Consider the following 17,179-nt stretch of genomic DNA (forward strand, 5'->3'; position numbering starts at 1 on the left):
CAACACAAAATAGATGACTCAATTATCAAAAATGGGCTAGATACGATGACAGAAATCTGAGGATGTTATACATCAAATGCTGATGGTTCAAAACAAAGTCATAGCCGGATGTTATCCAAGTATACTATTTATCCAATTTTTTTCTGTGTTCTAGTTGCTTAATAAAATGATTATCCTAATAATAGTACAGTGTATCACAGCCTGAACTGTCATAGCTAAGCTTTCTTGTAGTTTAAGTAGTCTTCAGGAAGAGTTCACCGGGCTTCTCAAAGGACATTCAAAGCTCTGCTTTGGATGTTAGCTACCTTTAGTTCCCACGCTGCTTTGATAATGTTGAGGTCCAGGCTCCTGGGAGGCCAGTCCATGTGTTCTGATAGTGTTAGTACCGATAGTCATATCTAGTACTGGTACTTAGATACTGATAGTGCTCCATTGTTTGGTTTTCTATTCAGGTATGCTTTTAAATCATTGGCAGTGTGTGTGGTAATGCTGAAAAATGACGTTGCTGGCAAAGAGATGCTTTTCAGATGGGATTGCATGTTGGATCAAAATCTAAAATCTGTTGTATCTCTCTCCTGACCTCCTCTGCATATGTTTAAACCAACAATTTCAGTTTTAGATTTATCACTCCATAAGAGCCGTTGCCACTCATTTCTCATCTCTTGAATCTTGTATCCAAACGTGATTTATTTATTTATTTTTTCCCCATTTCTTAAAGATGTGACTTTCAGACACAGTTCATCTGCTAATAATATTTTTATTAAGTCTGCCACTTCTTTTGCCCACCAATTGTACAGTTTCCTCAAATTTGTTAAGGACACACTGCGCACCATGTTTGTATATGCCAATCTTTAAGCTAATAGCTCTCTAGGAATCACCTTGATGCAAAAGATGCAATTTTTTTTATGCCTGTCAAAATGTGTTATCTTTGGCATCTTTTTGCAGATTCATCTCAAGAAATCAGAACAGATTACATCTTCTGTGACAGGCTGCTAGTTATAAAACGCCTAAAGATACAATCTAAAATTGGCTCTTTTCCAAGTTGTGTTTTACGTGTGGATTAAAAAGTGGTTCATCCCTTTATTTAGGTGCCTGTTTATGCTTCAAACATTCATAGGTCAAAAAAATGAATGCTAAAGCAGGAAATATCCAAAGATAAATGTTTGAAATACTCTCAGACAGCCTGGAGAATTGCTGCTCCAGACCACTTTAAAAAAAAGCAGAATATCTTGCTCCTTTAGAAACAAAATATAAAGAAATGATCAATGGCTCAACACTTTTGCACAGTACTGTGTGTCTTTTGCACAGTTATTAGATATTCGACATTTACTTTTCAACCTGCTGTGAAGTATAGATCAAATGTTTAATCATCACTTAAATGAAAACGATTTTAAAAAACAAAGCAATCAAACTGTAAACAATGCTGACTCAGTGTTTACATGCATTATGGAAACTGGATCCACGAAGAGATCAAAGCACCGTTTGCATTCTTTCATGATTGTTTCCATAGGAAAGCAGCATCTGTGGGAGTCCTTCAAGTGAAACGAATGTTGACGAGTTGAAAAGACTCTTTGCTGTTAGACATAACTTAATTAGTTATCTTTCATAGTTCATTATCTAGCATTTGACCACCTGCTTGACAGCAGAAAACATGCTCCTGCAAAAGCACTCCTTTTTCTCATTGTCAGGCTTTATTCTAATGCTGCCTGCATGTTTATTTGTTTAGTCCAGTAGCCAGTGTCACTATCAAACTAAAAAAAATGACACAGCAGAGAATGTCAACAGTGTGATTGCTGTTCCTTCACAAGGCTGGAAACTTGAGTCTGACTGCTGGATGGATGGAGGCAAAAATGTCAAACTAACAGGTCAAGGCTTGTAGGGTAATTACTGCGGGGTTGGTCTTTGCCGTGAAGTGTGGCCGTCCGTGACAGAATCTGATTGATGATTCTAGCCTCACTTAAGCATAGTACTGTTTTCCGGAGTTCTCTGGGTTTAAAAACATTCCTTTGCTTTTCAGGTTCTTGAAGAATAGGCTCCTCCTCTGTCTGATCAGTTTACATGCTATGACATGCACTTAGTCACACATCTGCCCTATCCTGTCTAGAGCAGTATGGCAGTGCTGGATTGATCTGACTGCTGTGTCACATTGAGTTTGTTCCACGGTGTCAGGCATGTCATGAAGAGACGCTGTCTGAAGTGTCATCATAAAGCATCAAAGCTCGCAGTGTGTAGCCGTCCGGTTTTGTTCAGACCACTGCTTGAATTGAGGGGGATGTTTGAGGGCACTACACCAGTAAAGCTCAGCTAAGAATGGCAAGTTGCTACATGTATCTGGCTACCTGAAACGTGTGCTACATAATTAGACCTGTGGTAAGGTTCCCATGGCATAATTTGATAAACAGCAACTGCACTACAATCAGCAGTTCTTCAGAAATAAAGAAGTGCAAATAGTAGTTTAATGATGTAAAATTTCAAAATGTTGCTCTAAATTCCTGATATAAATGACACGCCAACTTAGATTAATGCTTTCTGTCTTTACATTCTACTGACAGTTTAGCTTTATTATAGCCTTTAGAGTTGTAATAGGGTTGCAAAAGACCCCTGGGGGCATCAATCCATCTTTTTTTCTTAATGGCTGTGCAAGAGCAAAGTAGTTGCCACAGTACTTGGGCAAATAAACTGACTAATATCACAGAGCTACTACCAAAAAAGCAAAAAATAAAGAAAACGAAATACACCTTTTGCTTATTGGGCATGGAGAAGTGAAGCTCTTCTTCTGAGTTTGTATGACCGGAAAAGCTCTGGACCTACAATGTTCAGTGAGTTAGCAGAAAAAAGAAAAAATCAATCTCCCTTTCTCATTTTCAGCCCGCTCACTCTCACTGATCATATCATGTCTGTGGGCGTGTGAGAGAAAAGTCAACTCGTTTGTGCCTGAGCCCCGCAGGGAAGACGACACACAGAGAGGGAAAGAGCCCTGCACTCCCACAAGACCTGCGCTGCACAATGACAACCATCCACCTAGAAAGAGATAGAAAGTGACCGGCTGCAGATATAAAGTCTGCAGCTTACTTTGTGCAGATAGAAAATGGTTCTTTCTCCAGCAACTGAGAAAGCACAAGTAAAAGTTGCTAAGATGCACTCATCATTTCCTTCTCCTAAGCCACATTTCTGTTATTTTAGCAGATGAGAGGCAAAAAGATTTCATTTTTTTCGTGGCCTCTCTTTTCATTAAAAAGTAAAGTATGTCTGAACAGTCTGGCAACAGACACCGGCAAACTTATTGATCGTCTTCCTCTCCTCTCACTCCACTGTCTCTCCCGCTTCAGTATATGTCCCTTTGTATTTCCTCCCCTCCCCATTCTCTCTTGCCTTCAGTGGTCAAAGCCTGCTAGAATGCTAATCAGTTCATTATGTAGTTCATTGGAGAGGACAAAGGTACTATAGAAAGGTGTTTCATCTAGATAAACTCCTTTGCTCTGTAGAGGCTTTTAATAAGAGCCCAGACAGTCACAGACAGACGAGTTCATGATTAAGAATTAATGTCATTAGATGTTTGATAAGCTCTGGTCTTCTTCGGCTCTGTGTCATTAAAAAAAATGAAAAGTGATCCCAACCTGGAATTGTGGGTACATTCATTCACATTCATGCACAGCTCGAAAAAGGCACAAGATATGAGCTTTGACAAAGACACTGTAATGTGTAGTTTCCTTCTGTCGTGCCCTGAAGCATTACAATACAGTTCTTGAATCCAAAGAGTGCTGATGAGGAAGGAACAGAAGAGCAGACCTAAGCAGCTCTGAACTGTGCAATGAGATGCTCTCGAATCCCCACAGGAATAAACGGAGTATAAACAGTTTTGATGTTTTGAATCTTACAGTTTTCTTCACTTTTTGAAGGATGTGAACGCTCCTCCCTCCACGTTGCGTGCAATTATGGAAAGCCCTGTTGGTACACAGTGCAACAGTGCATAATGCCACATGCAATTTTTTGCTGTCGTATTAGGATTTCGTCCTGAATATGTCAGTGTAAAGAGGCATACAAAGAGAGAGGCAGATATGCTAATCCAGTGAACTCTGAATGTAAGAACTGCACTAAATTGTAGCAGGTTCCATTCATGTTCATAACCTTTGCAAAACAAGTCATTTGATCTATGATGTAGCCTGAGGTCCCTAAGCTATAATAGTGGCTGGTGTTTGCTTAGGTTTTTTCTTACTGCATCATTGTCTTGGGTTACTTTGGTGACCTTTTGAATGACTGAGAATTTGGGGCTTGTGAATTTGACAAGTGGAGAGGGCACACTGGTTGAGCTGCTCCTATTAGCTCTGCTTAGAAGTGCTAGAAAGGCTAGCAGACTGTGAGTCACAGGCTGCAGAAACAAAAAAGGGTCACTCCAACAGAGAAATGAGAAGAAGAAGAGGAGCAGATCTTTAAATGGTCATTTTGTGGCTTCCCTGATATAACCGAAGACCCATTTACACATGTTAGCAAGCTGAATTGTCCACCTTTGGGGCGGATGTGTGACATATTTCTCTCTTGCTTTCTGCCTCCTCTCTTTATTCGCTCTGCAATGTAGACTATGACTCATACCAAAACAAAATTGCAGTCTTTAATAAGACAGCAACAGGTGGGAGCAAGAATGCCCCTTAATGTGAAATTAAAATGTAGTAAAAAAAAAGAAATAAAGACCTCAGTAGACTAAAATATGTGCATCATTCTTCCATCATTCTCTTTCCTGATTTGCAACTTGGCTCCATTGAATTGTGTAATGGTGCAGGTGAATTTCTTCCTGTGACAAAAGGCTGGATTTCAAAATGTGGTTAGCACTGTTTGCTCACAGGAAGACGGTCCCGGGTTCAAATCCACCGGCCGTCTGGGACCTTTTTCTGTCGAATTTGCGTGTTCTTCCTGTGCCTGTGTGGGTTCTCTCCAGGTACGGCTGCTTCCTCCCACAATCGAAAGACGTGCATGTTAGGTTAATTATAAATTGGCGGTAGGTGTGAACCTGAGTGTGAATGGTTGTCTGTCTTTCTGTCTTAGCCCTGAGACAGACTGGCAACCTGTCCAGGGGTTCCCTGCTTCTAAGTGGGGTACTCGCTACAGTCCCACCCCTCTCCCCTTGTGACCCTGAATTAGATAAGCAAACGAATGGATGGACGCATCTTTTTCAAAATGTTTGTGTTCACTTGCATTTAGCCACTTTAAATAATCCTACACGCATGGAATCAGTGTCGTGTTGACTGCTGGCAGTGGGGAAGTAGTGTGCTCTGGTGGTTACTCAATGAAATGCAGTACATCGGCGCTGTGTGGTGTCACCATGGGATCTTAGATTTGCCTACAGGGAGGAATTTGATAAACTTCATCAGTCTTAATGGGCCACAATGTGGAAACCCTCTAACTTCTATTTTAATTAAGAACACTGAACTTAGGACCTATTAATCACACTGAGATGCCAACAGCAGCATAAGTTATGAACTATTTTTCTCTTTTCAGCCAGTAAGATTCAAATACCCAGGAATCATGTTTGATGCAGACTTGTGGCTTTACTATGCAGTGGTTTACGCCTTCGCCGAACTAGAGAAAGATCCAAGTTCAGTCCTGAAAGATGACACAAATCCCTTAGAGGTTGCACCAGAAGGTCATTTGAAGCAGACCTAAAGTAACCTCTGTGGTGACCCCTTATGTTAAGGACGCAGCGGCATTTAGCTAATATTTGATTCAGACTAATCCAAACTTTACTTTTTAAGAATATTTATCATAAACCGGGACTACAGATTAAAATTTGCATGTATGGCTAAATTTCTTAAATTCCTATGATGGATTTAAGTGCTTATGTGCTCATTGTCGATATCTTATTCTTGCAACAGTGTATTTATGTTTAACATAGATGACCTGAATGAAGTATATTTACAGAGCATTCAACCAAAAGAAACCCCAGTTTTCACTCTAGTTAAAAATCAATGCAAGTAAATATAACACACTCTTCTAGGTCAGTATTTATTAGCAGATGGTACAGTATTAAAGCCATGAAAGTTGACTCATTTGACCTACTTTTAGAATAGTCTGCAAAACTCTTAGCTATTTGAATGCAAACTCAATGCATTGTAAATGCACTTTGGAAGAACATGGTCACAAAAACACCTAAATGCCATTTCATCTTGGGGAAAAAAAGACTCCCTATAGCTTCTCGCCACTTACTGACCCTTCGATGCGTGTGCATGTCTGTGTGCTGTCCCCACTGACATTTCCCGTTTTACAGAATTCATGTTTAGACAAACTTAAAGTTTGGGATCTCTCCCTCCTGCTGTTTTAACATTACTCACTCTTGTACAGACATTAACACACCTGTTATTTGTTATTGTCCAATATGTAAAATGGATTAGTGGGTCTTTGTGAGCAGTTCCTCCTCCACACTGCGGGATCTTCAGTCATAATTGCTGTGCCTCGATAGCACTCGGCAGGGAAAATCTTGCCAGAGAAAGTTACTGAGTAAGGCTCTCTCCTTGCACAACTATTACTGCCAAGGTGCACTTAACCCCTAATTGCTCCAGTGGAGCTGTGAAGTGATTGACAGTACAAGATTGTGCAGCACTGAGCAGCTCCTTGGTGTGAATGTGTGTAATTGCATGAATGTGAAGCAGGGTGTTATTTTGAAAAAAAAAAAAGTACTTAGGTGTTAGCCAGCTGCAAGGACCCCTTTCTTGTCAGATCTTCCATCCACTGGCCTTACTTATTAAATGTGAAATCTGTCTTTTTGCTTTTTTTTTCTTTAATTACAATACCTATGAAGCATCTGTAGTTCACAGTGTACCAATAACCAGAACTTCTTTCCTGGCTGTCTCAGCAGTAGAATTTGTAGCAGCAATAATGAAAGGTCTTCTTATTTTTTTTTTTATTTTTTTTGCATAAACATCTTTGGGAATCTTTCTACAAATCTGCAGATGTTCTCATGATGTCCTGCTCAGTAATTGTCCTGTCCATTGTGTTTTCTCCTTCAGTATGTGGAGACGATCAGCAGCAAGCAGACTGAGTTGGACACCTTCATTGCTGATGGCTACAAGACGGCCTTGTCTGAGGAGCGCCGCAGGTACTGCTTCCTAGTCGACCGTCAGTGTGCTGTGGCTAAGAACAGCAGTGCCTACCATGGCAAGGTAAGATCACTAGATTATCACATCATACCGTTCTGGGTGGAGACTACGGTCTCTTTCCAGATACTTTCTTCCACAGTCATACTTTAATTGATAATTCTAAATTGGCCGTTGATATGAATGCAAGCCTGAATTGGTGTTTGTCTATCTGCAAAAGTCTGGCAGCCTTTCAACTTATGACAGCTCCCACTGGTGACCCCAAATAGGATAAATGGTTAAGACAATATTTTATAGCTGTATGGTTAGTATTTCCTGTAATAATTTGTTCGGTTATCAAGCGTTTGTAGGCAAGGCGTAGCTCCATGTGGAGCCTAGCCTGTTTTCAGTAGTTGTATTAATTTAGATAATTTGAAACATGTTGTCTGTATTATCTGGTCAAAAAGGGACGTGTGCAGAGCTTTTAAAGTCAGTCTAAACAACTACTCCCCATCTGTTATCTCAGAGTCATTTTAAGTTTATGAACCACTGTTCAGCAAAAAAAGAGTAAACTTGTATATATAATTCAGTTGCATTTGTTTTGACCGCTCAAAGGGGCCTCTTTGTTTTTAAAATATTGATTATCATCGTAGACAGTGCCAAGCTGACAGGCATGTTTGAAGCTGTAATCCATCAGTGCACCTGCATGCATCTGGTTGCCTTTTTCTATGTGGAGAACAGCTTCGCCTTTTCAGTTTATTAAAGGCTAATAGGAAAAGACATTAAAAAGCCAAATCCAGAGTATGATGGATTGAAATAAATTGCACACAGCCTTTTGCCCATATTGTTTACAACAGCAGTCACTAGAGAATGTTTAACTGCTTGTTGTTTTTCACATTGGTGCTGACATTTGAAGCAAAGAACCTTTGAATCCAAGCAAATATCCCCTCATAGCATACAATCAAAGGTAGTGGAGAGTTGTTATAGAAGGATTTAGTCAGTTTATATATTTATGGTGTGTGTGTGTGTGTCGGTGTGTGTTTCAGTGAGCTTGTGTGTAAACTGCAAATACAAGCCTATCCATTTTTCAAGGATATCAAATTCATGTGTAATGGAGTACATCTGTCTCCAGGGAATACTGGTGGGTGTAAACTGTCAGCCTGAAGATGTGGCTGGAGGAGGCGCGTGTGTGTGTGTGCGCGCACGTGCACGTGCCAGCTATCCTCCTGCTGCTTTTTTTTCCCATCATGGAGTCTAGTCATTAATCAGGATGGGGGTGTGCGTGGGAAGAATTCACCTTCAGCAAACTGAAGAACCCTCTCCCAGAGGGTTTCTAATGCGTGTTTGCCTGTGTGTAACACAAAGAAAAAAAAGAGATGATGTGAGCTGCAGATTGGTCAATACACAGTGACAAAATACAGTTTGTGCATGCATGTGTGTGTGTAGGTACCATACAGACTTACAAACGTGATCTTGGTTTAACTGTACAGTATTTTGGTAGTTTTAAAAAAGAACAGCCGTGTCCATGGGCTGTGAGATGTTGCAGTGGGCAGCTTGGTTGTATGGTAGCCTGCCTCACCCACGCAGCACATTATCAAAGCTGCACTGAGGGCAGTGGTCAAGGATGCTCTGTGAGGAAATATCTTTGAGGACTTGGCTTGTTTTTTTGTTGTTTTGTTTTGTTTTGTTTTTTTTAAGGGGGGGGGGGTCTGCTTAGCTGAGCGCTTTTTCTCTGGTGACACTGCAGCCACAACAGTATCTCTGCTTTTAACATAAATGTGTTTTTTCTGGTTTCCCCAAATCACTTCCTTCCTCCTTTCAGGGTAAAGACCTTCTGACCCAGAAGATCCCAGTGTGGCAACAGGCCTGCTCAGACCCAAACAAGCTGCCGGAGAGGGCCATGCTCCTGGCCCAGCAGATGGGCTCTGCTGCCCTTGGGGGTGCAAGTCCTCTGCATACCTCCAAATCCAATCTGGTCATTTCAGACCCCATTCCTGGGGCACAGCCACTTCCTGTGCCCCCAGAGTTGGCTGTCTTTATGGGTAGTGGCCTTGGACACCCAGCGGTAAGTTTAGAAAATATTTATTTATGTTAATAAGTGAGTTGCTGTTTATTATTTTAGTTAACAGCATTGATTTTCTGCTTGGAAACCTATGAGTCCTTGGATTCCTGTAAATGCTTTGGCATGCACACCCACACCAGCATTGTTCAGACAAAGAATAGTCCAGTGACAAAGGCCTAGAAGAGCACAAGGACCAACCCAAAGTTTTTATCTGGTTTCCAATCTCCCCAGAGCCCCTACAACCCACAGGACTCAAAGGATCTTATGCCCCAGTGCTTGATCCCACAGTGCATAGTGATCCTTATATTACTTCTGTAATTTAATTCTCAAATATGATGTCAAAGATTTAAGATTCCTGGCATTTTACACATACTTTAGGCTTGTTTTTATGGAGAAAATGAAATTATTTAACTGGAGTTTCTTCACTTCATTTCCTCAAGGCCACCACTGAGTAAGAGCTAGCACTGCTCTCCTTATGTCGGCTCGTGTGCTTTTGGCCCTCCATAAGGAAGCAAATCAAACAAACATTTCTCTGTAGTCTCACTTTAAAGATGGCACTCAAGTTAATGAGCTGTTAAGTCTTCATTTCATGCAGTGCAGCAACAAAGTCAACTTAGATGAACTTACTAGACTTAATCAGTCACTTTGAAATGTATTTTGTAGGTCTACAGCTCCAGTGCTATTCCGTATATACCAAACTTCATCTTAATTTAAAAAGTTAGGATGAACTGCCGCTACAGCATTCCACACTGTAAGCCTTTTTTGTATTGTTCTTAGTGAATCTATGCTTGTTTATTTCAGAGACTGATGGGTCCCGATGGCATGTCCATGGTTAATGGGACAACAGGAGTCCAAGGAGAGGAATACTGGGCAGACGAAGCAGCAATGTCTATTTCCCAAGTTAGGCCTTCATCCCCTTCAACCCAGGCACAGGTACAGTCCCAGGTCCAGCCCCAGAGACAGGTCAGCGACGTCTACTCCAATACCCTACCTGTCCGCAGGCCTGCCCCCGCCAAGAATAAAAACCCAGTGGGTAAGATGTTATCCAAATACTACAAAACTGTAGAAAGAGGAAAACAGGCAGAATGTTCAATCGGGCATCAAAACCTCTCCCTTCATTGAGGAGCATAAAACTTATCATTGCATATATTTTTCCAATAACAGTGAAACATTACCTTCCAACCTGAATATTGAGTTAAAAAAAAGGAAAAGGTGAAGTTTGCTTTAAAAAGTTGATAATATGATCATATGCAAGATTTCAGTTAAGTACAGAATTGTATAACAAAAGCTGCTAATTTTATTATGTCTGTTGACTGATTCTTACATTGAGTTAGTTCAGCTCAAGTCATTCCAGCAGTCTATGAACAGTTCCTGATGTTAATCATGTTGCTCACATATATCTGCTTGCAAACCCGACAGGAGAGACACGAACTCTGCCTAGATCCAGTTCGATGGCAGCAGGACTGGAAAAGAACGGGCGCTCCCGTGTCCAGGCCATCTTTTCCCACGCTGCTGGTGATAACAGCACCCTGCTTAGTTTCTCCGAGGGAGATGTCATCACCCTGCTAGTGCCTGAAGCGCGTGATGGCTGGCACTATGGGGAGAATGAGAAAAACAAGATGTAAGTAATGTATAATTTATTCTGTTTTGCCTGAATCCAAACTGTAAAATAAGCTAAATGGTGGTCGATTAGGAGCAGCCATAGGCACATGTACATTTAACAAACTCTGCACTTTTCGCAGGCGTGGCTGGTTCCCGTTCTCCTACACACGCGTGCTTCCTGACAGTGACAGTGAGAAGCTCAGAGTGAAGTATGCAGGATAAACACTGCCATACTTAATAAGTCTGAATGAGACCAAGTCTGAGGCCATTGTTTTCTTACCCCTCCAGCCTGCACCATGGGAAAAGTAGCAGTACAGGCAACTTGTTGGAGAATGATGCATCAGTGCCCACACCGGACTACGGCCTGACTGCCCGACTGCTGGCACAAAGCCTAGCACAGCCCCGCCCACGCCCCTACAGCATGGCAGGCTTTGGCACACAGGTACTGTAACATGTCGTTGTACCTTTTAGTGAACAGTACCATTTCTGCACTTGTTACTTGCTAAATTAATTTGTAGCTCCCACCTGAGTTTGCCTTATGTTGCGTAATTAAATGAGTAATCCTGCAGTAAGTGAAAATCAGACTTTTGCTCACTTTCTGCTGCCATCTAGTGTTTGTATTTAAATACAGCAGATAATTCAGTAGTGGGTCTATGAGCACACAATGACTGCTTAACACTTGTTTTTTCAGCCTGCTATTGAGGATTATGATGGTCGCTTTGCCACAAGGTAAGTGCCTTTTTTGCCCTACCTACTAAGTAATGATCGATAATGTATGACTGCTACTGCCATCTGAAACACTTGACACTCGAGACAGCAAGGCAACTGCTGAACATGCACATATCCCAATTTAAATGTAGCATACTTTCACTGCTTTCTAAACAGATAAAATTATACTAGGGTCATCACAAAGTCAGTATGGATTGAAGTGTGATGCCTGAGTTAGTGGTAACAAAGCTCAATTGTTCTGTAAATTTTTTTTTTATTATTATAAATCTACTTTTATTACTATTTTTAATATATTTAGTGTGTTTGGGGTTTTTTTATGTGCAGGGGTGATTTTTTATTTACTTATCTGTTGTATACTATTATTTTATTTTATTTATTTATTTTTTTGTCAACAATGCCAAAGACGGTAGTTTACTACTGATTTCAAACTGAAAAAAGAGATGACAATCTTGGATAAATTTGGCCTTTTTTTCTTTTTTTGACACAACTTTGACAGTAGGCCACTGATCTCTTCATCCACTAATTGTTTCTAAGCTAACGAGCACACTTGACTCAAGCAAAAGTTCTGCTTTGCCATAATTAAAAATTTGCAACTTTGCCATACTGTATGTATGCAGTGTTTGCTTTAAATATTATTTCTTCTGTCGTCTTTATCCTTTCCTCTTTGCTCGTCTTTACTTTTTAAGTAGCTTGTTAAAGTTGAGCAGGGTCAGTATCAGTGTATTGACAGAGTGATTTTTTTGATCCATTGTGTTTTAACTCTAAACAAGCCCTTGCTGACTCGTCAGGGTAATGTGAGGTTAAGGTTCAGAATTATGCTGTGCCTGTTTCTGTCCGATCAGGGAGAGCATCTTTGCGTATATACCTGTATGTAAATGTGTGTACGTGTGAGAGTGGGAGAGAGGAGAAATGTCCTGGTGTGTATGTGCATTTGTACTGGTGTTTGGTGGATTACATGTTGTGACAGTAGACATCACGCTGACTTCATCTCAGTCATCGCTGCTTGTCAGCCTGGGGCTTTGGGCACCAGTGTCAAGATGTTTTACATACTCCTGTCTGCTCTAAATGTGTGTGTATTTTTCTTTCTGTATCAGTATTTTGAGACAACTCTGTCCTGCAGGGTGTATTCACCCCAACAGACTAATACTGCATCCCTCCAGCTAAGGAGATGACTTGATAATTTTCTCATCAACAGCAACATATTGGGTTTGTCTGTTTTTCAAAGACTGGTCGAGTCAAACACAATCAAAACCTCCTCATATGCACAACAATATCAGCAAACATATCTGCATAAAAGTGTTGATGAGGGAATTGGAAGTCCAATCTTCTTGATTATGGCAGGTGTGTTTGGAGTTGTAGCTGTGGGTGGGGCAAAATAGATTTCCTGACCCCACCTGCCCTTCTCCTAAACTCTACTCTGCCGCCTTGTGCCTGTCTTGTCTTTCTCCATTTCTCTCTGAGTGTGTCCGACCTGGCAAGCTTCCTTCTCTCTTTGTTCCACAGTGACAGTCCTGATGGCAAATTGATTTCGACTGTGTGAGAACAGACATAAAGACAGAAACAGACAGCTCCGGATAGCACAGGGGCCTCTTCCCCCCCTCCCCCCATCTTTCCCTCTTCTTAGCCTCCCTCCTGTCCAATTATCCCCACCTCTTCTCCTCTGCCTCCACACACACCCCTTCTCCGAATGGAAGAGGCCAGTTTCATCCCTCCTTTCTGTCCTCTCTTCCTCCCCGGGTCCCTCCTTTCCTCCTTCCGTCCGTCCTGGGGTGCTGCTGCTGGTGGTGTCGGTGTGGACAGTAGCGGTTGGTGGGTGGAGGATTGCGTTGAGCGAGAGAGCCAGAGCGGGGCCTACCTGCTCGGCATGCAGCGATATGGACTCTGAATTCGCTATCACAGTCCACCATCACGGACTGATCTCACAAGAGACTGCCTTTGCTACTGCTTATCTTTCATGCATGTACATGGTTGTGTCATTTTGTCAAACTAAAGGACATTCATGTACTGTACAAGTGCCAAAAGACTTCAATGTCGATGTACTAAAGCCACTGACTGAATGGCCTTTTTAAGCACAAGTGGGCCCAGTATTATTGATTTCCCACCAAACACATACACGCTCAAAAAGCTTTGTTCAAAGTAAGGCTGCGTGGCAGATTACTCTGTTTCCATTCTGAGAGTTCCCCTAGGTCCTGCTGTGCTTCCTCGTGTCAGTGCTAGACTTTATTTTCCGTCCAGAGGGTGTGTCATATATGCCTTACTTTGCTTTTTTTTCTATTTAATACAGACTTTATGTGCAATGAAGCATTTTTTTTAATTGAGCTTCAATGATATACATTATATAAAGCTAAATATAAATTGTTTCTGTCCGTCCACTAAATTGCACTGTATTTTTGGTCATCACATGGTATAGTAAAAAAATAAATAAATAAAGCAAATTAAATTAAAATTTCCACTTTTGTCAACACAAACCCTCTTTTTGCCATCATTTCCTGAACCTACTGCCACAGTTATTACTTAAATAAAATGCGTCACTCCTTTAACTTTCAGTTTTTTCTTCTTTTTTGTTCTTTCCTTTTCCCACCACTCTTTTTTTCTAATCCTGAAGGTACAGTTAGCTTGGAAGGGTCCATGATCTTCTGTTGAGTATCCCCAATAACAGCTGTGAATTAGTTTTAGGTTAAATAATAACCACAGCTTCTGCAGCTTTCAGTGTTTATGATTGTATTCCCTGAGTGGCTATGTAGTTTTTTGTTTTGTTTTTTTGGTCTTTTCTTTAAAAGAAATATATTGTCCTTGTAAAAATAAAATAAAATAAATGATAATTATTATTATTATTATTATTATTATTACATTAAAAATTAACATATTTCCAGAAACAATGAAAACCTGCTGATTAGTTGAAGTGTTTATCTTATGCATGCTGTGGAGGGAAACCAGAAAATGTAATATTGAGATTTGACCTTGAATGTATGGTGAATTTTTACAAAGGTATTCTAAATAAAACATACATCTATATATTAATAAACAGTGTGGTCTGACGAGAAATCTGTTCTGTCGATGATAATTTCCTTGTTCGACTCAGAACTGATCATTTTTCTTTTTCCCCCTTAAAACTAACACCTACCTGTGACTCATTTCAAGCCACAACTCTGTTCTGTGCATGCAGTTTCATCCTTACTCACTTCCCCAAGCACCTGTAACATCTGTGCTGCTCTCGATAGCCTGTCGGTGTGTGAGGTGGTGTTGTGTGCACTTTGATCTGAGCTCTACCTGCCTGCTTTCCTTCTTATTTGGCCTTCTCTTTGGTTGTTTTTTAAATATGATTTTGACTTACTTGTGCTTGAGTTGTATTTGGGTTATATAAACAGCAATGCACACATTTTTAGCAGACGTCCGGTTGATTTTATTTCGGTTACTGTCAGATTTGTTCCCAGTGAGCTTTGCAATTTGAAAGGATTGTAGAGTGCTGTGTACAGTATGGCATGTTGAGCATGAAGTGCGTACCTCTGTTTTGCATCCCCCATTTCAGTCGTGTACTGTTATCAGTTTCAGTATGTATGCCTTGCACCAGACTAACCAGTGTCCCTACAAAATGTGACCCATGCATGATCTGAGAGATGAGCCATTCAAATCCAAAAGTTCTTTTTACCTTCCAGTTTGGGTCCAGAATTATCCCGGTTCTGAGGGAACAGGACCTCCGTAAGTCCACCAGTCTCCATCGCCTTTCAGCCAAGCAGTTTCTTATCTTCTGCTCTCTATTACTGTCTGGTTCTCATTGTTGTCATTGGCTGTCTGGCTGCAGTTAAGATGCGGGGAATAGATGGTCTTTTCTGTCCTTTGGCCTCTTTGGAGTTGGCATCACTTGGTTCTGTCAATCCAGCAGGCCTTGGGTTGTAAAAGAAGTACTTTTGTATTTTAATTTATGTAATTTTTTTTTCTTTCTGTGTGTAACCCAACATCATACAGAGAAGACACTAACCCTTCATGCATGCCTATAACACGTTATTTAATTAGAATTTGTTCATCATATGCTTGCTAAATCTCACAAAACTGCAACTTTTTGCTCAACTTACTGTTGGAAACTTTAGGAAGGTAGAAGTCTTTGGGTGTGGTTACTTAATTAACCATCTAGATCTTGTACTTTGCTCAAGCTAACTATAAGTCTTCCTTGTCTCACCCCTCCTCTCCCCACAGTGACCGTTCCCTGGAGGTCTACCTCCGGCCTTCCTTCTCTGATGACCGAGCTGCACCCATCTTCTACTAGCGGCCTGCTGCCCCCTTATTACCCTCGCGGGCCTTTCCTTTTTAAAAAGCAAGAGAAAATGGCCAACACTGGCAGGTTTCAGTTGTGTAACGTTATCGCAAGAGGGTCCAGTGGCTGTGGAAATTCACTTAAAGAATTTCCCATCAATGTTTTTTGCGAATGCTTTCACGAAACATTGAATGTTTTAGTCAGAACAGTGTGACAGTTAGATTTAATTATTTAGATCATACCAATTGTGAATAAGGTATTGCTAATAAGTTTTACTAGTGATGCCAATACATTAATATTTATCTGTACTTCTGTTATGCTGTTTTTTTTTTTGTTTCTGCAACACTTTACACTGTAACTTTCACTGGAAGATTATTTGAATTAAGTATCAGTGAAGGAGCACACTGCAATAGTTGCTTACGTGAGAACTGAGAAAACGAGAAAGAGATGGTTGTAAACAGTTTACCACGCATTGCTGTAATGTGAACTGAGTAATTTGAATACTCAGATTGATGGTTGAACCCTGACAGGCGATGAGTAAACTATAATTTTGCTTTTGTTAGGTAATAATATAGAATTATATATTGACTAGTTGTGATACAGTATACCCAGATTTTCAATGTGGGAACTGTGCCTTCTAGGTGTTCTTTTTTTTTCTTTCTTTATATGCATATGGTGATATCCCTTTTGTTCTGTAAAGTGGTTCGAGGGAATATGCATCACAGTTCTATTTGTATTTTTATATTACTGAAAAGTTGATGGGATTATTTCACTTTCTTTGGCTTGAGCAAGCTTTCGTACAGTGCAGGCGCAATTCCACAGGTATAACACGGGAATAAACTGCTACTCTTTCCTTATGTTCAAATTTCAGTAATATCTAAGCTGCCAGATTGCCAGGAAATGAAATGCAGTGCATACAGGAGTTTTTTTTAAAAATATATATATAAATACATATATATATATCCAGCTTTGAGGGGGTGGTAGCTTATCAGATAAGGTACAGTATTATCATAGCTTTGATCATTTGTTCTCAGTATTTTACAGTACACTCACCTGGGACACAAGATTAGAGGCATGTTTTTCTTTTTTACAATATGATGTACGGGGTTAGTGCTGAAAGTGTGGTTAAAAAGTAAGAATGTGTTGTGTGAATGAGCTGAAATGCCTCTTAGACTCCAGGAAATAAACTGTTACATCACAAAAACTTTCTTTTGTGGATAAGTTGTTTCCACTGAGAAATATGGTCATGCTTTTACTACATAGCTCATTTAAGAATCAAGTTTCAAATGCATTTTTTTTAACTTTTATATAGCTCTCCCCTCGTCCATGTCTCTCTGTTTGTATTATATCTGTACTTTGCAGACCATGCATGTAAATTAACTTGTCCAAAATAAATCCATATGGGCACAGACTTCATACTTTTACGTGTTGTGTTTGCTTGTTTTGCACTTGTTGACATTAATGCAGATA

General features: G+C 40.4%; 1 protein-coding gene across 4 annotated transcripts in view; it reads left to right on the forward strand.

Moving 5' to 3' along the window:
- The window catches only part of baiap2a (BAR/IMD domain containing adaptor protein 2a), a 51,802-nt gene extending 34,675 nt beyond the window's left edge, over positions 1-17,127 (forward strand). The window contains exons 7-15 of one of the 4 annotated variants that reach the window (XR_005612819.1): positions 6,999-7,151; positions 8,887-9,129; positions 9,928-10,159; positions 10,546-10,747; positions 10,869-10,937; positions 11,017-11,170; positions 11,420-11,457; positions 12,961-15,156; positions 15,652-17,127. Coding sequence is in view for 2 of the 4 variants with exons in the window: in XM_031736472.2 (XP_031592332.1) it covers positions 6,999-7,151; positions 8,887-9,129; positions 9,928-10,159; positions 10,546-10,747; positions 10,869-10,937; positions 11,017-11,170; positions 11,420-11,457; positions 15,652-15,721 (1,161 nt within the window). In the remaining 2 variants the exon portion in view is untranslated. The remainder of the gene's footprint in view (positions 1-6,998; positions 7,152-8,886; positions 9,130-9,927; positions 10,160-10,545; positions 10,748-10,868; positions 10,938-11,016; positions 11,171-11,419; positions 11,458-12,960; positions 15,157-15,651) is intronic. The other 3 variants (XR_005612818.1, XM_031736474.2, XM_031736472.2) reach the window with 3 other exon arrangements.
- Positions 17,128-17,179: the final 52 nt, after the last annotated feature.

The sequence above is a fragment of the Oreochromis aureus genome, linkage group 4 (assembly GCF_013358895.1).
Source record: "Oreochromis aureus strain Israel breed Guangdong linkage group 4, ZZ_aureus, whole genome shotgun sequence".
NCBI classification, from domain to species: domain Eukaryota; kingdom Metazoa; phylum Chordata; class Actinopteri; order Cichliformes; family Cichlidae; genus Oreochromis; species Oreochromis aureus.